The sequence below is a fragment of the Dryobates pubescens genome, chromosome 23 (assembly GCF_014839835.1).
Source record: "Dryobates pubescens isolate bDryPub1 chromosome 23, bDryPub1.pri, whole genome shotgun sequence".
Lineage (NCBI taxonomy): Eukaryota > Metazoa > Chordata > Aves > Piciformes > Picidae > Dryobates > Dryobates pubescens.
Window position 1 is genome coordinate 16,144,540 of NC_071634.1, and position 27,352 is coordinate 16,171,891.

At 47.3% G+C, this 27,352-nt stretch overlaps 1 protein-coding gene across 1 annotated transcript; it reads left to right on the plus strand.

Annotated features, from left to right (window-relative positions):
• Positions 1-419: 419 nt before the first annotated feature.
• Positions 420-16,525, plus strand: LGI2 (leucine rich repeat LGI family member 2). The gene is made up of 8 exons (XM_054172194.1): positions 420-625; positions 729-800; positions 3,606-3,677; positions 6,896-6,967; positions 7,533-7,604; positions 8,727-8,896; positions 13,928-14,092; positions 14,684-16,525. Exons 1-8 carry the CDS (start codon positions 438-440, stop codon positions 15,499-15,501), a joined length of 1,629 nt encoding a protein of 542 aa, XP_054028169.1. The 5' UTR covers positions 420-437; the 3' UTR covers positions 15,502-16,525.
• Positions 16,526-27,352: the final 10,827 nt, after the last annotated feature.

Consider the following 27,352-nt stretch of genomic DNA (forward strand, 5'->3'; position numbering starts at 1 on the left):
ACTCCAGGACGTAGTTGGCCTTTGGGGAAATCAGGGCACACTGGGGACTCATATTCAACTTGCCATTAACCCGAACCCCTGAATCTCTTTCTGCAGGGCTACTTTCCAGCCTCTTGTCCCCCAGTTTCTGAACATAACCAGGATCACCCCACGCCGGGTGGTGAATTCGGCCCCCCGGAGCTGAGCAATTCTTCCGACCACCAAGTCCCTTTTTATTTGTTTTTTTTTTGAGGACTCCTCACGACCCCCCAAGACATTAAATAATTCCCATGCCAGCATCACTCGGGAACCGGCAGCGGAGTCCCCACGGGTCGCGGAGCGCCGGGATAGACCCCGCCGTCTTGCACCGCCCCTCCGGCAGCGGCGGCGGGACCCACCCCGGGGCGGCGCCGCGCTGATGTCAGGGCGCGGGAGCGGCGGCGGGGAACGGTGCCGGTATGGCGGTGCCGCTGCGGCTCGGGGCTCTCCGCACCGCCGTGCTGCTGCTGCTGCTGCCGCTCCCGCCACCCGCCGCCCCGCGGAGGCCGCCGCGCTGCGGTCCGCCCTGCAGCTGCTGGCGAGAGTCGGCGCTGTGCGTGGGGGCGGCGGGGGCCCCGCGCAGCCTGCCCGCCGGCCTGGGCTCCTTGTGAGTGCGGGGGGCAACGCGGGGCTGGGAGGGTCGGGGATGAAGCGGGCTGGGGGGTGGATGCGGGGCGGACCCGCCTGACTGCCGGCTGCTCTTTTTGCAGGAGCCTGGTGAACGGGACGTTCTCCGAAGTGAAGGACAGGATGTTCTCCCACCTGCCCTCCCTGCAGCTGCTGTGAGTATGGCACTGGAAACCGCACGGCCAGCGACAGCACTTTGCCGCTTCCTCCTAAAAAAGGGTTCAGGGTGCCCCTGAAGAAAGGGAGGTCCCAAGTGACCCCAGTCTGTGCAGCCCCCCCGCTGCAGCTGCTGTTTCATAACGAGGGATGCCTTCTCCACTTGTAAACTACTCCGTAAAACGAGCAGGTAGCTGCTGAAGGAGGACAGAATGTTTCCCGATTCCCCAAGTTCCTTTCCTTCGGTTAATTTCAGCTTTAATAAGTTTGCCCCTCTGCAGTCGTGTGGTGGCTCCCACTGGTGCTCATTTGTGCCCTGGAGTCTCACGATGGCTTCGGGACCTTGCGGGCGAGTGGAGGCTGCTGGGACGCACCTGGGAGGAACAGCCTCTGTGTGTGAAGTGCTGCTGCTGCTGTCTGCAGCATGATGCTGTGCTTCAGCATCCGGCATGGAGGGTGGCCCCTCGACTGCCTTTTGACCTGATGGACCTCTAGGTGGGATGGTCCTCTGTGCCAAGGGACAAGTGACCCAGTGCTCTACAGCCCTGCTGCCAGCCTCACCTGGGGCTGTGCCTCTCTGGCAGTCAGGTGTGGCTGCAGCTGCAGTCACATACCCAAACTTGCATTCATTGAGCTGTCCTGGGGGGCAGGCAACTGCCCTGGGGAAGCCAGAAGCTTGCTTCTTGGGTGGCCAGCAGAGAAGCCATGCTGCTGCCTGTGCCCTGTGCAGCCTGCCTCTAGCACCTGATACTGAGCAGCCCCTCCACATCTCCCTGATGAGGATGGGGTTACCCCCAGAGCAAAGGCACTCTGCAAAGGAAAATTTGGCAGAAAGATGCAAGGTGTGCCAGAAACCCAGGCTAAGTGCTCACCACAGAGCTAGGCAGTACAACTGGTCTTAGCAAGAAGTCCCTAAAGGCATCTGGTCACCCTCCTCTCCTCAGGCATTCCCTCCTCATTCTCAGAGGCCTGACTCACCGTTTGGGGGTGGCAGCACCCCATGGAAAACACTGGGGAAAAGTGGACAAAGCAAGGGGGGGAGGCTTTCACATTCTTTAGTGTGGCAGCAGTCCCAAACCCATGTTTTTGCAAGACTTGGGGGCCAGCACAGAGGCTTGGGTAGAGGGCAGGGGGATTTTGCCCACCTGTGAATGGGAGCAAACAGCAGACTCATGTCATCTGGGAAAGAAAGGAATGAATCCAAGGGTAGATTGAGACAAACTGGGGGGGGAGGAAATGGAGATGAGGGGAACCTGGCTTGTTTTGGATGGTGCTACTGGGAAGAGGGATGACGAGCAGATGAAGGTTACCCCTTTTCCTTAGTTGTAATAGATTCCCAGATGGAAATCCACACACTGGGGTGGTGGGGCAGTTGTTGAGAAAGTCAGAAGCTGCTCATGGCACATTATGCAGCAGATCAGATGTGGGAGCAAGAGCAGTTTGCTGTCACCACCACCACCACCTTGGGCCCTGGCAAATTCTGTTGGTTACTGTAATTTGTGAGTCTGCCCTTCAGACACGAGAAAAAGGCATGATTAAATGACAAAAGAGATACATGCATAATTAAGCACTTGGCGACCTGGGGACTGTATCTGCTGTGGCAGTGGCCATGGCAAGGCAGTAACACAAGGATTATTTTTTTTTGATGGTGGTCTGCACCTCTGTCAGATTTGTTTGGGATAATTTAAGGAGCATTTGTCTGATATTAGCATAATAACTGAGGATCACAGGGTAAGTTGGCATTTCACTTTCATTAGTCTTCCAAATTAATTTCAGTAAAATGCCTAAAACAATACAGAAAGGATTACTGAGTTACTCTAACAAAGTGATTAGTGCAGATATCTTCACTTGTAGCAGAAAATGCTGAGATTTCCCCCAGATTCTTTCTTTTGAGTAGTGTTTGTGGACTCAATAAGAAGTTTTGCTGTTTTTGTAAAAGGAGATTGCTCTCTGTGCCTTTGAACATCAGCCCTGGGGATTGCTATGCTCTGATACAGCACAGAAAGAATTTTGCTGGCAAAGCCTTTCCCTAGCATCCTTCTCCCTGCTTGCCTCGTCCTGGCTCAGGTGACAGCTGCTCCAGTACAGCTCTAATGCACTTTGTCCCTAAAGTTCTCGCGGGAGGGCAAGGCAGTGCCTGGAGCAGGCAGCACCACTGCTCTTCCTCGCTGCCTGTGGACACAGAGTTTTGCTTTGCAAGGGCAGCGGGACTGTCTCTGGTGGTTTGGGCACATCTACGTTTCCAGCCGATGAGCTGTGTGCCCTTCTTGCACACCAGGGGCTGTAGCTCGTTTGCAGGTCAGGCTTGGAGCACCCCCCTGGGGGCAGAGCATGAGGGAGCAGGGATCCACCCAGGCTGCTCAGCTGTGGGCTGATGCTTGTACAAAAGGGCTCACCCCTTGCTGGTTGCTCAGGAGTGCCATGGAGATGGTTTCTGGAAAATTTTTTGTATGGCTGGAGGGGTGGTGGTCAACTGGGGTCCACAGTCAGCAGAGCTAACCTTGTCCTGCTCAGGGACCAGGGAGCGGAGGAGCAGGCTGGCTGTAAGCAAGGTGAATGGTGCAGCGGACGTTTTTCCTGGCGAGCAGTGAATGTTAACTAGCAGCACAGTATGCCTTCGAGGTTGGGTGGGTTTTTTTCTCTTTTAATAGACCATTCCACAATATTTTATGTGTGCTGCATTGGTGGGGCAATATGGGCTTGAGTCAGTAAGATTAGTTTGGTCACGGGCAATAAACACAATGGGCACAATCCAGTGTGTCAGGGTTTAATGTGCTTTCCTAATGCCTGCTCTTCATTTTCAGCTTGCTGAACTCCAACTCCTTCACTGTTATCCGAGATGATGCCTTTGCTGGTCTGTTCCACCTAGAGTACCTGTAAGTTTGGTATTTCATGTCTTCCCCTGTCCTTTCTCAAGCGAGATGTTTTGGTCAGTTGCCAAGACTCCTGCCGTGGAGTCGTAGTCTTCGCTGCGATCCCCAGGAGCAGGGGAGAGGAAGGATTTATGTTCCCCTCCTGTGCAAGTGTCCTTTGTGATGGCTCACCATTTTTCAGAGGTTGTTGCAGTGGGTTTTTAAAATCTGCTGTGAATGCAGGGTGGCTGTGTGCAATTACAGTGCACCAAAAAAGCACTGCTGAGCAAGAGCTTATCCTGCCTTTCCAGAACAGTGCCATCCCTGAAGGGTTTTGAACCTCAGGAAAGGCTTGGGAAAGGTTCTCCTGGCCTGCTGGCAGCCTGAAGAGGAGGTGCAGAGTATCTGTGTGCTGCCCAGACCAACCTTGACAACCAAACTGCTTCTCTTCCCTTAAGTTTTCCTCTCCAATATCATCTTTGTTGTGGTATCCCACATAATGCCTGTGGCATTTATGTCTATGTGAATATGTCAACAATATTTCCTGTAATATAAAATATGGTCGTTATCTATAGTATTCTTTACATTTATTTGACTTTCTTTTGCTTAGTTCTCTTCCTGATTGCTTTTTACTTTACCTTCATTTCACAAACTTTTTTTTTGTTAGGTCATTTTTTGTTGTTGTTGTTTTAAAAACATATATTAGTCCTAGTAGGAGGTTGTCCTCACTTCATCCTCCAAAGGACTGCCCTTTCTCTGTGTTACTGGACATGAGCTGGGATGGTTGAAACGCTGAATGTGATCTGAAAAAAGAATAATTCATCCTTCCACCCACCTTGCTGTGCTGTGGAAGATATTTGGTAGCTGTGGAAAACATTTCTGTCTTTTTCTGAAGGAAGACCAATGCTCACAAAACCGATTCCTGCTAAAGCCTTGCAGGCAGTGGGTACTGAGGTGGCCTACACTCAGGACTAATGTCTGCTACATGCAGAGCAGCCAACAATGGAATTTGCAGACCAAGAAATAGAGCAGAGTGGCAAATGGTACCTGCTGAAATCCAGGCCTGGGCTGCATCTGGATTTGTCAGCAGTAGGCAGCTGTCTAATCATTCTCTTCTCTGTGTGTCTACAGGAAAAAATGTCATTTGCAGAATGTTTGCAAAAGGGAAGAAAACCTTTGTCTGTTGTTTCATGAATGGCTTGCTTTCAAGTGCTGGTGGGTCCAAAGTGGGGCTTGTCCCAGAAGTGTACCCAGTCACAGTGGTTGCATTGGTAAATGGAGCCAGACTCCCTGTCTGAAAGAGAAAAACCTATCCCTCTTCAGCTGGTAGCAGGGAAAATCTCTTTCCCTAGGTGCCAGCTGCAAACCAGGGAGCAGAGGCAAGGCTGGTAAAGCCTTCTGCTTTCAATTTCCTTTAGTAGGAGCTGAACAAGTGGTCTCTGTTAATGGCTGTGGTCTCCCTCCCTGCCAAGTCCACAGAGCTCTTCCTCTTCCCAGCAAATCACACCTCTGCTGTTTGGGAACTGGGTCTGAGTGGCCTTTCTGTGGGGTTGTTTTGGGGCATGCAGCTGTAATACCATTACAGCTCAAGAGCTCAAGTCTCAGTTGCCAGGGATCAGACCTTATGGAGAATGAAAAACCCCACACTGACAAAAATGGCAAATTGGTTTGTGTTCAGAATCTCCAGATGAAGAGCAGCTGGAGAGCACCAGCAGCAGATACCTCTGCCTGCCTCCCTGCATATCTGGCTGTGTCTTGCTGTGCTTGCAGCGCTGGCAGTGGCATTCAGTGCACCCTTTAATTGTCTCCATGTCCACAGTCTGAGTAAGACAGGTGTGATAAAGTTGAGAGCTTTGCTGGTGATCAGAGTGGGGTTCCCAGGGCAGCATCCCTTTGAGGCTGGGTTAGGTGACTCAGGAACCTGGCCAGTTGCTGAGTCCCAGCCCAGATGTCCATCATCTCTCTGCAGTGTGCTCAGTGAGGCCATGTCTGCATGGCTGCTGAGGTGGGCTGTGGGTTGCTGCCAGGTGAGGGTGTCAGGAGGCAGTGGCTCTCTGCTCTGCAGGTTGAATTTGTGTCCCCAGGCAGCCTTGTAACAGAGCACGGCTGACCCTCTGCTGACATCTCCTGTGCACACACAGCAGTTTCTTGTTTGCAGCCTTTGGCAGCAGTCAGGGTCACGATCACTTCACAGAGGGTTTTGGCTATGTCTAAGCTGTAAAACCAAGAGAACTTGTCATCTCTTACATCCATATTTTGACTCCCTCAAGAAGAAACCTTGGCTCAGCAGTTTTCCTCTGTTTCCCTGGAAGGCAAGCAAGGATGTGTAGGAGGAAGTGAGACACTTTTATCTCATAAAACCTTTTCTGAAGTCAGCATGCAGTTGTCTTCATTCAGGTACAGCAGCACCACATAACACCTTGGTGGCCACCTGGCTGCGGTCACTTTGCAGGGCTGATGGCGTATTTAGGGATGTGTCCTCCAGTGCCCAGGGGTCAAGATGCTCAAATATCAGCTCTTACTCTGTATGCTGACGTGAGTCAGGAGCAGCAGCATGCTCCTGGAATCGATATGTGCTTGTCATTGTTTTCCCTGTGCACAGGGCCTTGGCTTCGGTGCAGCTGGACACCCTGCAGAGGTGGGGTCCTGGCTGTGGAGAGCAGCAAGAGGAGAAAGGAGGCAGTGGTCTTGCCACTTGTGCAGACTTCAGAAACCTAGCAGTCTGCAGCTGCAGTTCACATCAGGGCTCTGTGGGTGCAGGGGAGGCACTGTACCTGCAGGCACAGGAGCTTCTGGTTGCAATGTCCATCTGCAGCCTGGGCAGCCCTGGCACTGCTGTACTGCCCTATGGCTTTAAACTGCAGGCGATCTGTGAGGGGAAGGTGGCACTTCAGCTTCTAAAGTCCATCTTAGAGGCTTCTCCTACACTGATCTCTTGCCTCACAAAACACACCCCAAGAGTATTAACCAACAGGGGAAAAATGATTTTTGCTTTGTTTGTTTTCTTCATCTTCTGCTGGAGATGTGTGTTGTGCACTTCCCCTTGTGCTGCCCAGTTCCTGCATCATTCCTTATGATCCACCTGGGGAAAAGGGAACATGAGCAGCTCCATTGAGACTTCCCTGCCTTTAAGTCTGAAGGGGTGGCCCAGGAACCTGCTGAACTTGGAGAACATAGGTCAAAGCACTGGTGATGCTATTAATGCTAATCAAAGTCTTTCATGTGTTTACTTTTCTGCCTAGATTCATTGAAGGAAATAAAATTGAAACCATTTCAAGAAATGCATTTCGTGGCCTTCGAGACCTCACTCACCTGTAAGTGATTTTAACATTTGGTGGAGTAACTTGTACTTGAACAAAACACTTCTGGGGTGCTGCTGGATTTCCTGCCACGCAGAAAGCCTCCCTTCCCTTTTGTGCATCCATTCCCTCCTGCTGCCAGTCACCTGCCTTCCACAAACTGAGAAATGGCCTTAGGAGCTTCCTCCTTGGACAGCACTGTGGCAGGCTGTGCTGCCCATGCACACTTGCAGCTCATGCTGGGCTGCAGCTGAGACCCATGGATGCTGCACCAGTACCACCACCACACTGCGTGCTCATGATGGACATCCCTGTTTGGTTTCAGCTTGCTCAGTGATTGCTCTGTGTGTTGCATTCGCACCTGGGCAATAAAAAAGCTTTATGTGTTTTACTTTTGTGTAAGCTTGGAGCAATCTCCCTTCCTGAAGGAGAATAATTAACATGTGCCTCTTCTTCCTAACTATTCACAGTGCCAGTGGCTGTACAGTATTAGATAATTAACAACCTGTGAGCCCAGCCTTAGTAAGAGCGAGCCAGACAAAAGACAGCAATAATACTGAGCTCTAACTTTCTTTTCTAGTTCTTTGGCCAATAACCATCTCAAAGCTCTGCCAAGGGATGTCTTCAGTGATTTAGATTCTTTAATTGAACTGTAAGTAATGAGACTCTTTCTATTGACTGCCTGCTTCTGTCACCCCCTGAGCGTTACGTTCTGGCTTTGTGTGGTGCTGTGTCTGATACCAGCACAGAAGAGAAACTTGGCATTTTGTTGTCCTAGCTTTCCTCACTTTAAAGTTGTTTATCTGGTAGACTCCTGTGACAGAACTGCTGTTTCTCAGCTCACTGTTGCTTCTTGTGATGCTGTCCATAGCTTGCATCCATGTACTTCTTTCTTCTGTAGCAAATCAGTTCATTTTTTAGGGAAGGGGAGAAAAAGAATTTTAAAGCTATGGTTACTCTGAAGATTTTTTTTTCTTGCTATTGTTGCATGTGTGCCCTGGGATTATTTCAGTAAAAAGCATTCATTGTCAAAAAGAGCCTCGGGTTTTTTCCCTTTTATTTTCTTTTTTCTTGGTTTTGTGCAATCAGAGCACGTTGCTGACTTGGTGTCAGTGCTCTCTTGTATAACTGAGCTGCTAGTCAGCTTCCCCTGGTTTTGGTCCTGGCTCTTCCAAACAGCAGAGTATAATTGTAAGCCACAAAAATAGCCAGAGGATCAAAGAAGAGGTACAGTGTGGAAATTGCACATACATGAGGAGGAAGTTAAATTGACTTCACATCAGCAGCAACTCTAAGATGCAAGACTTACATCTGTCCTTTATGTAGGACAGAAGCGGTACCAACAAGGCCATTCTGTCAGGCAGTGGTACTGGAGTAGTTCAGTGGAGAAATGGGATTTATCTGTCAGTGTAGATGGTGGGAAGGGAAGGAGGCTCACAGCAGATAACCAGACTGTCAGGATTTTAATAGATCAGTAATGGCAGTTACTTAAATCCATGAGGACTTCACACATGACCCCCAGTGCTCTGTTACTACATGTGAGCACATCTAAGCTGAAACTGTTGTGCTTTTTCCCCAAGGACAGCACTCAGAGAAGGAGAGTCCACAATAAGAGAGCCCAAATAAAACTTGGGAAACTTCCCTTTCTCGGTTCAAAACCAACTCAAGGCTGCTCAGGTGTTTTTCAATTCAGCATGTCAAGGTGATAACAGTTCTGTAGTATTCATATTGCTATCAACCTTTTCAAATATGTTTATTTCTGTGTGTTTTTTAGAGATTTAAGGGGAAATAAATTTGAGTGTGACTGCAAAGCCAAGTGGTTGTTTTTGTGGTTAAAGATGACAAATTCCACTGTTTCTGATGTCCTGTGTATTGGTCCAGCAGAATATCAGGATAAGAAGTTAAATGATGTGACAAGTTTTGATTATGAATGCACCACTACAGGTATTCAGAATGTATATTTCTTAGCACACTACAAATGGTTAACTATCAAGAAGTTTAGACTGTAGCCTTTTGCTTCTGTGAGCATGACCTGGGGGGAGGAAAGGGTTACATACAAAGCACTTCCAAGTACTAGATCAAGCATAAATGGGAAAGCTACATTTGGAAGCCAAAGTAAGTACTGATTTTTTTTTTATTTGGATTAAGTGATAATGGGAGAAGAGCTCTGACTATTCATATGCCAAAAGACTTGATTATGACTTAATTTTCACCATGCTTTCTGTTATCTGCAATAAGCCCACATAGCTATGGCAGAGGAGCTCCCCCAAACCTCTGTATTTCACAGAGAGCAATGAAAAGAAGTTCAAATGGTGTGGCTGGGTCTGTTCTCTTTATTCAGTAGCATCAAATGTTGTAGCAATACTGCCAGCAGTTCTTCATGAAACTCCATTAAGCTGGAGAGAAATGTCCAATAATATCCTGACTACTGTCTTGTTTAGGATCTTGATTTTTGTTTTAGGTAATGTAAAGCATGCTGAAGGATGTGAAGAGAAACTTGCATGTGGTTATGCTTATATTTTATGACCAAACAGCTGCAGTTACCTATCTTTAAATGTAGTCACATCATATAACTGAGAATATCAGCTGTGAGGTTTTGTTTTTCATCTTTCATCTGTATGGTGTCAGCACTCTGCCTTTTGTTCCATCCAGTAGTTTCAGAGGGTTCTGAGCTCTCATCTGTCATCAAGGCAGTCATCATCATTAAGAGACAGTAGAAAAGTTGCTTAGTAATAACTTAAAACAAAGTTTCAGACCGAGGTATGAAAGGCAATCAAAGGGCAGCATGTAAAGGAACAGGGAATGAACTCGGAATTCAAGAATCTGTCAGAAGAACAGCAGAGGTAAAGCACAATTATCTGCTACATAAAAGGGTGTCAAAACCAGGAGAGCAATGTAGCCTAGAATGGTACCAAAGCTGCATTCCTGTGCCTGCCAAACCACTGAGATGCAGAAGTACAAAGTGAAATCTGACTTCATTTCATTTCAGTCTGGTTTAACCTACACTCTGTGAGAATAGGTCTTGCCTCCCTGGTCCTCAGACCTGCACTGACCTACCTGTCCTGTGTCATCTCTTTGTACCTAGAAACCCAACTGTAAGAGTTGCTACAGACACAATTCACCCTTTATGTCAGTCCCTTTGTCTGCTGTAAGTGGAATCACACCAAGCATAAGTCTAATTTCCCTTGCTGCAGGGCTTGCTGGGCAGCTGAGGTGTGGTGCACAGATTGCCCAGGTGAACCTTTGCTGAAATGCCACCAGAGAAGTGCTCTTGCAGCACAACATTTAGCTGTAATGCATCCTTAAGGCAGGAAAGGACATTTTCAAAGCAGTTGTGCTCTGGCTGCTGTGAGGGCAGGCTGGGTGCTTGACCTTTCTGGCACGGGGGTAGGCATCAGCAGGCTTCCCGGGGCTCTGGTGCACAGTGAAGTGCAGGGTACAGAAGATGTGGAGCTCTGGCAGCTTTACAAAGTGTCCAAGAGGGACAGTCTGTCTGCATGCAGAAATGACTCATGAGACAAACCAGAGATGAGCAGAGGAGAAATACAAATGAGTTCAGAAATGTATCACCCTTGAGGCAGCATCGTGTGGAGCTGCAGCTGCCCTGCTTCAGCTGTAACCCTCCCTTGGCCTCGGTAGTCTGTGGTGTGAGGCCACAGCTGCTTTTTCCTGCTCTGCCATTGCCTCCCCCAGATCCTAAGGAGTGTAAATATTCCCATGTGCATTCCCTGAGGATTGATTAGTGACAAACTCAGGTCTGTCCCACATTCTGAAGAAAGCAACATACCCTGTAGGTGTATTCTCCTTTCCTCCTTGGTGACAGGCAGTGCTCTGCAAACCTTTTGTTCATGTTAGTCTTTACTTTTGTATTTCCCTCCTTTGCCAGGAAGGCAAAGGACTCAGACTTTCCATCATTTCCAGTCTCTGGTAGTCTGTGTTGAGCACAGCTGGATGTGGGCCATGGTAACAAAGCGGTTTGCTTGGTCAGATGTGCATCTGGGCATCTCCATCAATTCATTGCATCCACTGAAGTGCTACAATGATAACAGGAGGAGAGAAGGAGAGAGGTGCTGCTGAATTTAAAACAAAACAAAAAGCCAAAGAACAAAGTGATCCTATTGCTTTTTCACAGAGAGTGATTCACAGTGTCAGTGAGCTGCACTTGGAACTTTTTCTTTTTGGTGATGGCATCTCCCTTCCATTTCTCATGCCTTGCATCGTGGAAGCAAGCTAAACCATTTCACTTCCACCCCACCCCCCTCCTTTTTTTCCTCCCACAGCAGTGTGTGAGGGGCTGTGCTGTGGCTGTAGCCATGGCCTGGGAATGTGTAACTTATCTACAGGAGACTGGAAAATGAGCACCATGCTCCCAGTCACTGGAGGCAGGTGGTGTGCATGCATGGGACTTGCTTTGCCCAGACCTGCAGGCAGGGATCATCTCACTGAGCTCCAGAGGCTTGGTTTTCCCCTTTCTCTGCCTAGCTGGGACTGTCTTCTGGAGGTGCTCCTCTTTCCCTGCTGGCTGGAAGGAAGGTAGTTTATAAACTCAGTTACCTGGTCCATACTCACTCTTGTGCTGGAGATCACCTGTGCTGCCATGGTGGGAGACAGGAAGGGCTGCAAACACACCCTGAGAGCACTCCCAGGGCCTGGGTGTCCTCACCTGGTGCAGAAGTCTCCACTGTGAGGAAAAAGATGTGAGGAGAGGGGGACCAAATCCTAGGATGCAGTTTAGGAGCTGCTGCCCAAACAGACCATTGGTGCCCTGTGTGTTTAGAGTCCTCCAGCCTTCCCCTCATGCTTCCTTCTGCTCTGCCAGCATTGGCATTCCTGTGCCAAGCATGTGGATCTGCCTGTAAAACTGAATCAGGCCCTCCAGACCTAAATTTTTGGCACACCTGATGCGGCAGCAGACGCTCTGGTGTTTCCAGCTAGTGCTAAACCCAGCACTTGCTGCTTTTGACTGGTTAGAACTGATTGTGTTGCCTGTTTTTACTCCTCCAGTGGCATAAAGAGCCCCATCGCAGGTACAAGTGAAAATGGCTGTGTTAACTCTGAGTGGGCAGTGGGGTTTAGCACCCAGGCTGGTTTGTTTTGATTCACAGATTCCCTTAAAGCGTTTCACAACTGTTGAGATTTCAAGAGATGCCTTTTTCAGCATTAGTTTGTTGGGGTGTTCTGGTTTGGGTTTTTTTTTTGGTTTGTTTGGGTTTTTCTGTCAAGTTTCTAAAATATTTTGATCTTTCTCTGACTGTATCTGCTATTGTTCCATCCTTAGCTACCTTTCATGATTTATTGCTTACTTTTACTTTCTGCATTATTTGGTGTCAGTTTTCTCCAGTCCTTTTATTTTCCCAGTGACAACGAAGATAACTTTCTTGTTTTCCTACCAGCATTTATGAATCAAGCCCAAACTCTATTTATAATAGTCCCTGGGAGAATGGAGACTGTCATTCCTTTTGCAGCTGTAGAATCTGCTCTGTTTGTTTAATGGTAGTCATCTATCTTTATTCTCCAGAAGTGTAACTCCTCAAGGGCAAAGGCTTTCAAGCATGGAGAGGCAGAGAGTTCTTCATTCAAAAACAATTATTTCATAATGCACCCAAATGAGGGACTTGAGTGAGGACTTAATTACCATTTCACCACAATCCCTGGATGCTCAGGGCCCTTCCAGTGCAGGAGTGCATGGGGAAGGCAGGCAGCAAGTGGAGCTTGGAACAGCAGTGCGTGGCTCGGCAGAGGAACACCATCCTAGCAGAAGATGCATTTCCTTTCCTGTATATCTATAGCCATAGATCACTTCAGCACAGGCCTTCTGCTGCCATCTAGACCCAGGTGCTGGCTTTTCTTTGTCAGCTCTGCTATACTGCATTCTTTCTCTGATAATAATGACCTTGTCCAGCTGTCAGGCCAGCTGTCAAGCCCAAGATCAAACTCAGACCCAAGTCACAGAATCATAAAACAATAGAATCATTTAGGTTGAAAAGACCTTTCAAGATCACCTAGTCCAACCATTAACCCTACTCTACCAAGTGTACCACTAAGCCATATCCCCAAAGACATCATCTACACAGCTTTTAAACACTTCCAGGGATGGTGACTCAACCACCTCCCTGGGCAGCCTATTCCAATGCCTGACAACCCTTTCAGTGAAAACATTTTCCCTAATGTTCCCTCCCTTTGCCCAGTATCAGCTCTGTGCTGCCTGCTGGCATAGCCCAGGGTGAATTTTAGAGTAAAATCAACAAAGGCACTTAGATTTTGAGGAAAAACATCTTGACTTTTGGACCTACACTCCTAGTCTTTACAGGTTGCTCTAACTCCTCAGTCTTAGGGCCTAGAATAATTTTTCCACTGGATAGTAATGTGCAGGTTGGTTGTATTTTATGCCCAAACGACTTTACAATGCCCCATAAAGCGTTGTGTTAACTGAGGCTTTGATTACACCATTTTGTCTATGGCCTAGCCAAAATGGGGTTATCCCCAGGCAAACCTCAGATATCATTTCACTTTCTGCCTGGTTTAGCATAACACAAATTGCTAGTGATTAAATTTGCATGACTTAAGAAGTTATTTGACTTCAGCTGGAAGTTGCTGTCTCTCAGCTTGAAAGTGATTCTGGTAAAAGGCTGTTTCACTTGACGGGAAAGCAACGTCCAGCTGTGGGGAAAGAGGCTTCTCTCTTGATACCCTGGGCTCATTGATACCAGCCAGCCTCGCTGGAAAATCTGAGTTCTGACACTATTTACCTATTTGATCTCTTTGGCAACTGTGTTTCCAGATGCCTAAAGCAGGAGATGCTTTCCCCTGTTGCTGCATGCCTGACGTGAGCACTGACCCTTCCATGCTAGTCTTATGAACAGCCCCAGACTGTTTCACTCATTTGTTCAGTGTGAATTGCTATGCTCAGCCACCCTTTGCTGTGTGTTTCCAGCAAGGATTTGTATCCTAACTGTTGTAAATGTGTGTTTCTAGATTTTGTTGTTCACCAGATCTTGCCCTACCAGTCGGTTTCAGTGGACACCTTCAACTCAAAGAATGATGTGTTCGTAGCCATCGCGCAGCCCAGCATGGAGAACTGCATGGTGCTGGAGTGGGATCACATTGAAATGAATTTCAGGAGTTATGACAATATCACAGGTATATGAACACTGGGGTTCCAGTCCTTGAGGAATTGTTGATGTTTCATAGGTGGAACCAGCTGATGGGTTTTGTCCTGACTCTCTGTTGGATCTGGCAGATGTGAATGTGTCATGTTTGGCCGTGACTCCGTGGGGTAGTGCATCTTGGGAGTACCTGCACAGCTACCCTCACTCTGTTGGAACAAACAGAGAAAGAAAGAGTCTGCTAGATAAGAATGAATGAGCAGTTTAGTTGCACACTCTGAGGGATGTGGTATTTCCAGCATTTGAAGTTTCCCTCTCTGGAAATGGAGACCCTCCTGGGTGTGTTCCTGTGTGATCTGCCCTAGGTGATCCTGCTCTGCAGCTGGGTTGGACTGGATGATCCTTCAAGGTCCCTCCCAACCCCTAACATTCTGTGATCTTTCCAATAATTGGGAAAAAATAAAAGGCAGGAAAAGGTCTGATGGTGTGCAGCAGAAAACAAAATTATGGGATGGTGCAGATTTAAGGAGAAGCAGGAGTGCCTTGGTGATCTCTGTGGTTTAAGGGGTGCTTTGTACTGTGCTAATAGATCTGCTTTTTTTTTTCTCCTGTCTTTGGGCAATAGGTCAGTCCATAGTGGGATGTAAAGCCATTCTTGTTGGTGAGCAAGTCTTTGTGGTGGTGGCACAGCTCTTTGGTGGCTCACACATTTACAAGTACGACGAAAGCTGGACAAAGTTTGTCAAATTCCAGGATATCGAAGTGTCTCGCATCTCCAAGCCAAACGATATAGAGCTCTTTGAGATAGACAGCGAGATGTTCTTTGTCATAGCAGATAGCTCTAAAGCAGGCTTGTCAACAGTGTACAAGTGGAATAACAAAGGATTTTACTCCTACCAGTCCCTTCATGAGTGGTTCAGGGACACAGATGCTGAGTTTCTCGATATAGATGGGAAGTCACATTTAATCCTCTCTAGCCGTTCCCAAGTTCCCATCATACTCCAGTGGAACAAGGCTTCCAAAAAGTTTGTCCCCCACAGTGAAATCCCCAACATGGAAGATGTCTTGGCTGTGAAGAGTTTCAGGATGCAAGACAACCTGTACCTCACGCTCACGAGGTTCATCGGGGACTCCAGGGTGATGCAGTGGAACAGCAAGCAGTTTGTGGAGATACAGGCTCTGCCGTCCCGAGGAGCCATGACACTGCAGCCTTTCTCCTTCAAGAACAATTACTACCTAGCCCTGGGGAGTGACTATACATTCTCCCAGATTTACCAGTGGGATGATGAAAAGAAGATCTTCAGGTTATTCAAAGAGATCTACGTCCAAGCCCCACGGTCGTTCACAGCCGTGTCGACCGACCGGCGAGATTTCTTCTTCGCCTCTAGTTTTAAAGGAAACACTCAAATATTTGAACACATCATCATTGACTTGAGTTTATGAGCAGCTGCCGGGGTGAAATCCGTGCAGAATGACATTTATACAGAAACAGAACAACAAAAGAGACCTTTCCAAAGACAGGGATGCACCTATGGAGTATGCTGACATTTTCTGAACTTCTCAAACTTGCATATTAATCAGGGATTGCATTTATTTGGTTGCTGCATGACCATGTCCCTTTTATCCATTTTTTTTTTTCAAAGATGCTTTGCAGTGGTTGAGAGGAGAGTGCAGTGCAACAGGCTTAATGTTGACATCCAAGAGAGTGAGCTCAGTTTCACCCAGAAAGCCACCTCGAGCTGAACATCTCATCGAGAAAGTGAGGAGTAAGCCAGAGAAAGCCTAGAAATGCTCTTGGCTTTTTAATGTGTTAGCAGTGAATTGAAGACTAAAGCCAGTGCCAGTGCTTCATGGCTGCTGCTGAACTGCAAAAGCAAACAGGGATGTTCCAGAAGAACACATTGCTTTGGTTTCTTGAGGTCTGTCTTCAAAACCTTTGGGGTTTAGAGTAAGTCTGAGGAATGGTTATTTAATTCATTGTAGATTAAAGGGAAAGTAAAAACCACCACCAACCAAACAACAAATTATTGCTGTTTTTTCTTCTATTATTCATTATTTCAGCAACAAATTGTGCACAGCAATTTGTAGCCCAGCCCCTAGCAAGTGGGGAGCCAGGAAAGGAGGAGTATGGCACTTTTGGAATGTGGGATCTGAACAGGTTAGCAGAGACAGAAAATAACAGAGGTCTGATCCTGCCACGAATGAATCGACTCCAAATTCCATCCACGATCTGTTTTAATAGGTGTTCCAGAAATCCACCTCATTTTGCTGTAATTCTTACTTTTCCTGATGATCCCAGTGGATTCTGGGGTGTTTTAACAAGAAAACCTGTTTGATTCTATGATCTCTCATTCCAGAAAGCACAGCTTAAGCTTAGCCTGAAACACACATCCACAGTGATGTACTCTGTGCTCATCTGTATGCAATGAGATGATTTATTTCCCCCCCAGCACAGCTCCCGAGCAATAAATTCATCACAAACTGTATTTGGGGAATTCTCCTTCTGCCTGAGGTCTGACTGTGACTTTGGTGTCACTGAGTCTTTGGAAACTAAGGCAGCTGGAGCTGTTTCAAGCTAGACCTAACCCTGACTCCAAGAAGGTGTTCCTCTTGGTGGCTCCAGGCTTTTGCCAGGTTGCCAATCCACTGAAGGTTGAACAGGAGGATGTGAACAGACCATGCCACATTGGTGTTTTGAGTGGCTACAGACTAAGGCATCCTAAATAAGGCAGTCATGGCACACAGAGCCTTTATAAATCAGGCAACAGCAAGGGACTATTCTCCTGGAAAGGCTTCCCCAACAGAACTGTCTGAGAGCCTGTGTTTGTTCACTTACAGATTATGTTTCCTCAGGTTTCATACCATGAAGCACTCCAGCTGGCATTATCATGTCTTGCTGCTGCCCTGCTGCCTTAGTTAATAGGCAGGCTCTGCATAAAGCAGGGAGAGCTAAGGAAAATGTCCTTATTCCTTCATCCTCAGGGCTAGCTTGCTGTCTCTGTGCTGAGCGAGCCTCATGGTTTTGCCCTGGACGTGTGAAGCATGGGCTGTTACCATAAATAGAGAGGGTCTCCTAGGCTTTCCAGTATCCAAGATGTGAAGAGTGCTGCAGATAAGGATTGTCCACAAGGACTCCCATGAGGAGTCAACCTACCAGTAACCTGGCATATTACAGCCTTCCCCAGCTTTTACCTCACTGCTATGAAATAAAGTTATTGCTTACTAGCCTGCAGAGACAGAGCTAATTGTATTCTGGTTTTAAGTTACATGTCAGTTTCCCCCCTGCTTTTATTTTTAATTACTTTGTCAATTTATCCCATCCATCTCTCTGAAGTACTGCATTGCTTATATGGCTTAGTGGTGGACTTGGTAGAGTAGAGTTAATGGTTGGACTCAGTGATCTTGAAGGTCTTTTCCAAGCCTAGATGACTGTATGATTCTATGCTGCCCTTTGACTCCCAGTGTGGTGTGAGTCCTGGTGGTTCAACCAGAGCAGTAGATGCTAAATAAGCCTCTGCAGTAGGTTTTAGCAACACCTCTCCTAGGATTTAGCCAACAGATCCAAGGAATTAAAGAGATGATTCATATGTCTGCCAGTGAATGCAATTTCTTTCCATGTTCCCAGTTTACTCATTAAAGGGGCTAAGGCTGGCAAGTGATGTTTCCTTAAGCTGTGTTGTGGGAAGGCATTTTTATTGCTTTTCTGTGGAGAGTGCATGTTTAAATAGAGTCAGATATTCTGATGAGGAGGGGCAGTTCTGCATGTGCCAGCACTTTCTTTTAGGGCTCACTGTGAGTACTGTGCACTCAGCAAGGGGCATCAGGCAGAGCTAAAAGCTAGTTTAGAGAAATTGGACCTTGGCTTTTTTCACTTGAAGGGAAGCAAGAGGATGGTGGAGAAGGGCTTGTGTATCGAATAGCAGGAGATTGCATGTTTCAAGAGCCATGGGGATTTTGAGTCTTGGCTATCAAGTTGAATTAAATTAAAATGGTCTCTGCAGAGACAGGCTTAATAAAGAGGATAAAGTGATCCATGGGAGTCTAGCTCATTCCGGTGGGACCAGAAGAAGACGACAGTGAGGGAAATGAATTCAGCAGGCAGGCTGCCACTTCTGCTGAGTACCTGCACTGGCTGATCAGGATGCTTAGCTCAACATGCCTCCCAGCTTCAGGAGCAGCCTGGAGTCAGACATCAATTCACCTGTCCTGCTGAGTTAGTGGACAGGAGGTCAAAGCAGCTAAAAGGCAGGGCAAAACCACCAGCTGACGAAGAGGAGGCTATGGTTTCACAGGGTTAAACAAACACAGAATCTTCCAAAGAGCCTTGTTCTGCTCTTCCTGCTCTGAAGGAAAAGCTGCAGCTGTAACAGAAATCAGTAAGGTATACTTTCTGCCTTTCCAAAAGCAGCTAACAGTTTTGTCTCCAGGGCCCGTGTTCCGTGACAGAAATTGTTTGGAACAGTAAATAAACTATGCATATCCCTCACTTATTGCAAATGTTAGGCCATCAGGACAGTGAGAAAGGAGAACAGAACATGCCACCTGGTAATTTTGAATGCATTCTGAAACACACACGACTATGGAAAGAGCAATAGTTTCTATAAGCATAGATCGAATACAATGTGCTAGCTGCAGGGAGAGCATTTTAAGGCTGTATACACACTGAGCTTCTTTCAGTAAGGAGGAGCCGACGCAATCTGTGCTGCTGACACTTGTACGTAGGCTTCCAGTGAATAAAATGTAGCTAACGAGACTGCTAACGGTGTGATGTCTGTGTGAAAATACCCACGCTGGGAAAAGCCACGCTGCCGGAGGGATGGGCAAGGTGGGCAAACGGGTCTTTGTCCAGTTGTGGCTGGTTTTGGCCTTTGAAAGCACTGAGGGAGCCGTGCTCAGCTTAGTTAAGCTCAGCGCCTGTGCCCGAGGCGCTGGGACCGCCAAGGTTGTGTTCCCTTCACTCTTTCCTTACACTCCATCTAGTGTTCACGAGTGGTAATGCAGCTGGGACTGCGAGCTCTGGTTCCTACCAAACTCGGTCCTTCCTTCCTTCCTTCCTTCCCACAAACCCAAGAGATCTGGCGTCTCAAAACCATTTTCAAAAGATACTTCAGGACAAGGGGCAATGGATATAAACTACAGCACAGGAAGTTCCACCTCAACATGAGGAGAAACTTCTTCACTGAGGGTCACAGAGCATCGGAACAGGCTGCCCAGAGAGGTTGTGGAGTCTCCTCTGGAGACTTCCAAGCCCTGTCTGGATGTGTTCCTGTGCGACCTGCACCGGCTTCTGTGGTCCTGCTCTGGCAGGGAGGTTGGTCTTGATGATCTCCAGAGGTCCCTTCCAACCCCTAACATCCTGTGATACTTAAGGTGGTTTCCTACATGTAGAGTAGCTAGGAATCAAGCCCTAAAAGGATGCCCCAGACTTTCAGATCTCTGCTGTGGGGTCTCTTAAGATTTCTTACATTTTACTGAATCGTTGGCATTCACTCTGAAATTGCAAAGAATTAATATGAAACTATCCACAGTGAATGCATCTCATTTAAAGCAATCCTCGAGCAGGATCCACTGATCTTGCTACTCACTAACACAGGGAACAATTCCTTTTGTTTCCTCTTCTTTCTTCAGAAAGGGCAATTCTCTGTAACTAATTACAGGCTTGTGCAATCAAAGGCATGTCTGACATGCCGTAATGGGATGCAATTGCTCCGGGATCATTGCTTTCCTTCTGGGTATTCCACCTTTTTATGAGTCAGCAGCCCTTGCGGTGTGGTTCACTGAAACTCCATCATAGCTCAAACATCGGCTTCAAATCAGCACCATTTCCCCACTGACCTCCCGCAGTTTCTTTGCCCTTGCTAGGTGAACTTTTTTGTTTCCACTCGTTACCACCTTCTTTAAATCTTTTCCTTGAAAAGTTTCCATTCCTCCTTCTTACCAAGGAGAAAATGTTCCCAAAGAGCAATGTGGGGATGGTCACTTCTCTGTGAATTTCAAGGAGAAGACAGAGCAGGGGCTGTTTGAAAGGCCAAGGGCAAGGCAAGAAAGAGCTGCAAGAGTCCCTCTCACCCCGTCTAAGTCCCACTCACTCCTGGCCTACAGACCTGAGCTGCTACCATCACTCCCTCTTGGCAGCAATGCTGACAACCAGGAATTACTGAGACTTTTCCCCACATCCTAGCCTAGAAGAAATGCAGCCAAGCTGCTAACACTGAGTTCTTTGGATGCAGACCAGGACACACTTGGTTCTGGGCTGTGAGTGCATGGTGCCAGCTCATGTCCAGCTTTTCATCCACCAGTACACCCAAGTCCTTCTCTTCAGGGCTGCTCTCAGTCCCCTCACCCCCCTGCCTGGATTGATACTGGGAGCTGTCCTGACTCAGATGCAGAACCTTGCACTTGTCCTTGTTGAACCTCATCAGGTTCACACAGGCCCACTTCCTGAGCTTACCCAGCTCCCTCTGGATGAATCCTATCCCTCAGGTGTTTCAATCACCCCTTTCAGCTTGGTGTCCTCTGCCAACTTGCTGAGGCTGTGCTAGATCCAACCACGTCATTGATGAAGATGTTAAATAGTACTGGTCCCAGTACAGACCCCTGCAGGGGTTTAGACATTGAGCCACTGACCACTGAACTCTGGATGCAACCATCCCACCAATTCCTTAACCACTGCACTATCCACCCACTGAATCCACCCCTCTCTGTTTAGAGAGAAGGATGTTGTGAGGGACCACGTCAGAGGCCTTGCAGACATCCAAATAGATGACATCTGTAGATCTCTTGTCCACTGATGTAGTCATTGCACTAGACTGGTCTGGGGAAGATTGGATGAGAAATTTCCATAGGCATAGCCTTATTCCAGTTCTGCCACATCAGAAGGCAGCCTAGCTGGAGTTTGGTGGAAAGCAGGTGGCAGAAGTTTAATGTAAGTAATATTGAAGCAGAGATTAGAAAACTAACATGGTGAGGCTGTAGACAAATGTTTAGTTACCTTAAAGGAAACAAATCACATTTTCTAAGCACAGAGATAAATCAATGTGAGATCAGGGAATCAGGGAGAACAAAACCCATGCTTCTATATGAAGGAAAGGAATAGGAGTGACAGCATATGAAGTGTGAGTTTACTTAATTGCTGTGTAGAGAAAGTATCTAAGTGCCTTTCCAAGGTCACTCAGAGAATGCAATCCACATCATTTTCCTTTCCAGAGTCACCCTAGTTTATGCTTAATTAAACTATGCAAGCTCTGCACACTCTAGAAAATGCCCTTTTTATTACATTGTAGGCAATTTGCATTTCTGAAGGGCATTTGGGAGCCATGACATCACCAGAATGAAGGGCTTCTGGTAGCATTGCTCCCATTTTTATTCATTTGCAATTGTTGACTTCTATTCCAAAGTTCATTGCTATTTCCTGCTTGGACATCAGCACTGGATTGTACAAGAATGCTCATTTTCCAACTTCAGTGGCTGTTGCAGTTCTTCTGACTCAGCAGCCCCCTGGGGCTGACTCATCCTCCAGCTGCAGGTGTGCCCTGACAATTAATTCTCCATTCTAGTCCCATGAATGAAAGGCCAGGGGGTCAAGAAAGCATTCACCACCCACCGCAGGTGGGGTCTGTGTGGATGGAGCCTGGGCTAACACACGGAAGGAGGGAGCAGCATTACTCTCACCTTGTTCAACCTGTCTCTTCCAGGTCTTTCTCTTCTGGTCTTGCCAGCATGGTAAGCGGGTTTGCCAGGGTTTTACAGCAAGCAGAGCAGTGATGAAGCCAGGATGGTGAAGCTATACTTGGGATACTTCTGAGAGCAAGCCCAAAATAGAAAGGGGAAACAGGAGTTGAATTAGCCGCTCTGGTTAATGGCATCTCCCTACTACTTGTTTGTAAACTCAGTAGCCCAGAGGTCTCCTTGGATCCCCAGCTTCTCCTGGTTCCTGCTGACAGCATTTTCTGACTCTGCTTTGTACCATTAGTGTCTGGGGAGAAAACTGCAGGCCTTTCATTTCAGAGGAAGGCTCATTACAATTATCTGTGCCTCTGTCACCTCGGGATCTGATTACGGTGCTGGGGTTGCACCTTGAAATCGTTACAATTAAGACTTAATGAAGTGAGTAACCACAGAGTCCTGCAGTTACTCCCCACCAACTGACTGCATCTGCCTCTATCACAGGATTAGCTACCACTTGATTTTTATGATTTTTTTTATTTATTTTTTTAAATGAAACCTCTTCTCTGGAGTTTGTCTTACAAAATCCCACACAGCTGGGACTGGGAGAGCCTCTCCTTCCTCATCATCACACAGGCTGGATGAGCTTGGACCATGCTGCTGGTTGAAAATGGGTGCAGGTAGGCGAAAACTCCCAGATATTCACTGCTTTTGGAGCTGGAAAATGATAAGGAAATCCTGGGTGACAACTGTGTGGTGAGGGCTGTGCTCATCTCCATGATGAATCCCAGTCCCACCCCTGCACCACAGCAGAGGTGCAGGCAGCTGATGTGCCTGAGCCAGCCTGCTCCAGCACTGTGGGGGGTCCATGGCTCCCAGGGTGCTTTAAGGAGGTACCTGACCTAAGCCAAGAGAATAAACTTTAATGCTAAACTAACTGGCACTGCAGTGCCTTCATGCCACCTTTGGCTTGAAATGGAGTGTGCAGGTGTACAGATGCACTTCCCCACCCCAGGCTAGGAACAAATAGCGATCGGTTCCTTTGCTTTCTCAGATGTGGATGAAGACAGATTTGGGGGGAAGATGGAAGCTAACAGAGTTTATCTTCTTTCAATTTTCTGTCTTTCCCCTTTGCTCCCAATTTATTTGCCTCTGTCTTCCTAATCACTGTGAGATTGTCATGTCTGAACCATCAGACGTGAGGAACCGTACACCGTTCCCCTGATGTGACAGCTGAGATATTCATCTGTATTGTTGTGGGGAGACTCATTTCAACACCAGCAGGTTGGGTGAGGATAATTTGCCTTTCTGATGTTTTTTATGGACTATCAATGAGGCCAAACTGGCACAAATCCTGGCCCTTTGGTGCAGTGGGCAGAGGAGAATAAAGATGTTTTTGCAGCTTGGTGTCTGGCAGCTCTGGGACCCTTTTTCTCGATAGAGACCAGGTTCTTCATGGAAGATGCGGAGGGGGATGCTGAACTACCTATCCATGAAAGTAACGAGCTAAAAACCCTCTTTTGTAAAGGCATTGACTTCAGTGTCCTGCTCTACTCTGGGCTATTTTGGCAAATGTGAGCAGGACTTTGAACATCAGAGGATCACAGACTGTTAGGGGTTGGAAAGGACCTCAAATGATCACGGCACTCCTACCCTCTGTGTTGGTGCTTGATACAGAGAGGTTGCAGGGAATACTTCTAAAATGCCTGGAGCTTTAGGTCTTGATGGCCTTTTCCAACCCAAATGACTCTGTGCTTCTATGATAGGCACAGATTTAGTAGCAGGGGCCAGGAGGGGGTTGCAGTTGGGAACAGGTTACTTGCTGATGTGCTACAGGGGTAGGGGTGTGAGAATTGCACTTTGTGAGCTCAGGAGAGATGCTGAAAGCTCCTGGCTGCCAGGCAGAGCTGTCCACATCTTTGTCATCTGAACACAGGCACTGAGCCTTTTGGGGAGATCCTCTTCAGTGAGCACTAGGAGTGAAGAATCTATTTGAAGCATGTTGACTGTAAAGAGCTGTGCAAGTCAAGAAGGGCTCTCAGCAGAGAGAAACGTTATGCTTGCTGCAGTCACCAGCAGAGGCATGTTAGATTCCTCAGGGAAAAGTGCAGAAATGTTCACTTTTTAGCTGTCATTTGACTCCTCATTGGGGCTGTCTTCAGTGTTTGCTTTCCTGGGACTCCTTCTCCAGGTTTTTGTCCATGTTGGTGAGGCCTGTGATAGGAAGGATCAGCAGAGACAAGTTATTCAGGTATCAGAAAGGCTGTCAGATAATGACCTGAGCCAGGCCAGAAAATCTCACAGAATAGCTGAGGTGACCTCTGGAGGCCATCTAGTCCAAACCCCCAGCTCAAGCAGGGTCACCTAGAGTCAATTGCCCAGAACCACTTCCAGAAAACTTTTGATGTCCAAGGATGGAGACTCCACAACATCCCTGGGCAATCTGTACCAGGCCTTGGTCACTCTCACAGTGAAAAAGCTTTTTGTTAGGTTATTTTTTTTTCTTATATTCAGCTCTTCGCTTGAGGAGAGCAAAACAGAGATAAACTGCTTATGGCCACTTGCACACACACACAAAACCCCCAGTCATTCTAAGAATATTTCATTCTCTGTTCCTCTTATCCTCATCAAAATGTGTATCAGATGAAATCATTTCTATGTCATTTGCAGCACCAAAGTGCTCCTAAGTATAGACTTAGCTTAGTGACCTTGTAGTAAATGTCAGCAGTCAGTTAAGTCACCACTTAGCACTGACACTGAAGCTATTTAGGAAGTAATGAGTTGGCACAGCATACTAACTTCTGGAATAACTGGGAGCTTGCTAATAATGTCTGATGCGTGCCCCACGCAGCGGTATAATTTAGGGAAGAGAGTGAATCACTCCTACTGCTCCCAACTGCAGCCCAAGGCATTGTCTTCACTAAAATCATCTCTGGCTCATCCATGGATTTCTTCTCTGTTGTACTTCACCTTTACTTGTCTACACTGACAGCTAGCTCAGGATTTTCCCTTTCAGTCCAAGAAGACCAACTATCAGTAGTTAACCACGAATACTGTGACATTGAGCTAAGCATTGCTACTAAGGCTGAGGGAGATGGGGTGGTTCAGGCTGGAAAAGAGAAGGATCCAGAGAGACCTAATAGAGACCTTCCAGTACCGGAAGGGGGCTTCATGAAGGATGGAGAGAGACTGTTTGCAAATGCCTGCAGTGGCAGGACGAGGGACAATGGCTTCCAACTAGAGCAGACCAGATTTAGATTGGATGTTAGGGACAAGTTCTGCACCATGAGGGTAGTGAAACACCAGAACAGGTTGCCCAGGGAGGTGGTTGGGGCTCCATCCCTGCAGATATTCAAGGTGAGGTTTGACAGGGCTCTGGGCAATCTGATCTGGTTGAGGATGTCTCTGCTGACTGCAGAGGGGGTTGGACTGGATGACCTTTGGAGGTCCATTTGAACCCAGACCATTCTATGCTTGGATGCAGCAAGACCTTGAGTAGGTACTTGAATGTGCCACCTTGGTGTGCAGGTTGGTGACCCTCTAAGTTATGGGCACTGCCTCCAGTAGGTATCACACCTGCATAACTCCATGTTTTTGTTTCGTATTCTCAAATCAAGACCAGCCTTTGACTGGTTCTTCTGTGAAGGCACAAATATACTCCTTGAGGAGTACACAGCTTCAGTCTGAGGCAGCTTCTGAGCAAGACAGACTACTGCTTTCACTGAGTTTGTTCTCTAGTGTCAAGAAATCAAATCTGAAGTTGCTCCATTTAAACATATTTTCAGGGGGAAAAAAAATCCTACATCCTATTACACCAGTGTGTGAAAATCAAAGGCAAATTGATTAGGAAAGGTTTCTGTCTTCTGGCTTTGTTTTCTTTTCCTGCTCCTTGTCTCTCTGAAATCTTTCACATGCAGATGTTGATGGTTTGTCAGGCAGAGGGAAAACAGCTCAGTTTCTGCAGATGCAAGGAAATAGAATATCTAAGGAAATTACAAAGAGTAGAAGCAAATGAAAGATCTTTTTCAATAACTTGAAAGGTTACAGAAAACAAAGATATTCATGAACCCTCTAAACGGAGTGCAAAGCAATGAGATTGTATTTACCCGAACAAGAAAGCTTTCTCTTTGTCTCTTTGTACTTAACCTCCAATTATTTGCATTGCCTCCCGTGGCAACAAATTAAGTCCTTTGGAAATGTATTTGCCTTTTGCTAGTGATGTCTATTACAATAGAACACATGACATTTATTGTCAAGAGCTGCCTGGGAGATAAAGATGGAAACTTGGGAAAGGTAAAACTGAGCTGCTAGGCTGCGTGTTCAGCACACCGAGCTACTTAACCTCTTGTCTCCAGTCCTTCACTCTTCAGGTCAGCAGGCATTTGAAGTGTTGCCAAGATAACATACTCCTTTTGCATGGGCTGGAGATTGCTCAGTAGTGACCTCTCTGCCCAGTTAAAGGCCAGACTGAAGAAAGACTGCAAGTCTCTAGGGATGTCTGCCTTGTCCTGCTTGGCTGCATACTGAGAAAGGCAGTGCAGGTAGTGATTACCAGCAGGTCATTAGATGCCTTTCAACAAACAGCACGAAGGAATTGCTTCAGCTGGTGCAAGTTGTGTTTGGTTTACTTCTCAGTGGATGGCTGGGTAGGTAAGAGAACTATCAAGAGCACCATGTTTAATCTGTGTGATTGCAGCACTGCTGGGGACCAGAAGGAACAGGAGGGCAGGGAGGTTTGCCCATCCAGCAGGAGTGAATGTCTGAGGCAAAGTACTGCACCAGCACAGCACTTCTGGGCTGGTAGATCCTCAAGGCTCTGCACTGTGTGTAGGTTTGTTGGGCTGAGCATCACTGCACTGTGCACCGCTGGAGGTTTTCTACTGTGCTTCAGTGGCTGTAAATTTGGTGTCCTTGCCAGAAGCTTCAGAGGTAAAGAAGGCTTTGTGCTTCTGACTCTGTGATGAAAGGGAAAAGGTTATTTCAAATATCTTTTCTTGCATAGTCCACCTATCCCCAGTTCCTGAGATTTATGATAGGCAACATGGGGTCATGACCAGCTCAGGGAGTGCTCTGGAGGGAGAGAGGTGGTTTATGAACAGGAAGGTCTCAGAAGCAGAACAGAAGTCTTATTGTGAAATCGTTCCTGGGACTAAATCCTTCAAACCAGTGTGGGGTGGTAGCATTCAAGTGGCAGCTGACTTTGCCCAGACTCTGCAGCCCCACCTCTGGTCCCACTCCCAACAGCCAGAGGAGCCACATGAGCATTTTTCAGCAGAGTAACCCCCACAGGCACTTCTTGCCTCCTCTCTGTTGATTAAATATCTGGATTGAGCAGCCTCTTCTTCTTGGAGCAACCTCCCATCACTGGGAGGGTGCAATGGCTACTTTCCAGCCCACGCAGCGTGGAGCACGAGGGCTTAAGAGCCAGCTTACAGAACTGTCCTGATAAGCAGTGCCGAAGGGAGCAGGGACATTAGTCACAAGGAGACCAGGACTTTGACAGTGACAGCTGATGATGTACAGCACCTGCACTTTGTTTGCAGTCAGTTTGGGCTACACTTCAGATGTTGAGGTGTCTTTTTTTGGGGGGGGGTGTTGGTTTTCATTTCTTTTTTAGCACATCCACAGA

What these genes read in the sequence shown, in the direction of transcription:
- LGI2 (XM_054172194.1), top strand. Translation starts at nt 438, where the DNA reads ATGGCGGTGCCGCTGCGGCTCGGGGCTCTCCGCACCGCCGTGCTGCTG. An exon ending in CTGCCCTCCCTGCAGCTGCT is followed by an intron (nt 801 to 3,605) that starts GTGAGTATGGCA and finishes CTTCATTTTCAG; the next exon opens with CTTGCTGAACTCCAACTCCT. An exon ending in CTGTTCCACCTAGAGTACCT is followed by an intron (nt 3,678 to 6,895) that starts GTAAGTTTGGTA and finishes TTTTCTGCCTAG; the next exon opens with ATTCATTGAAGGAAATAAAA.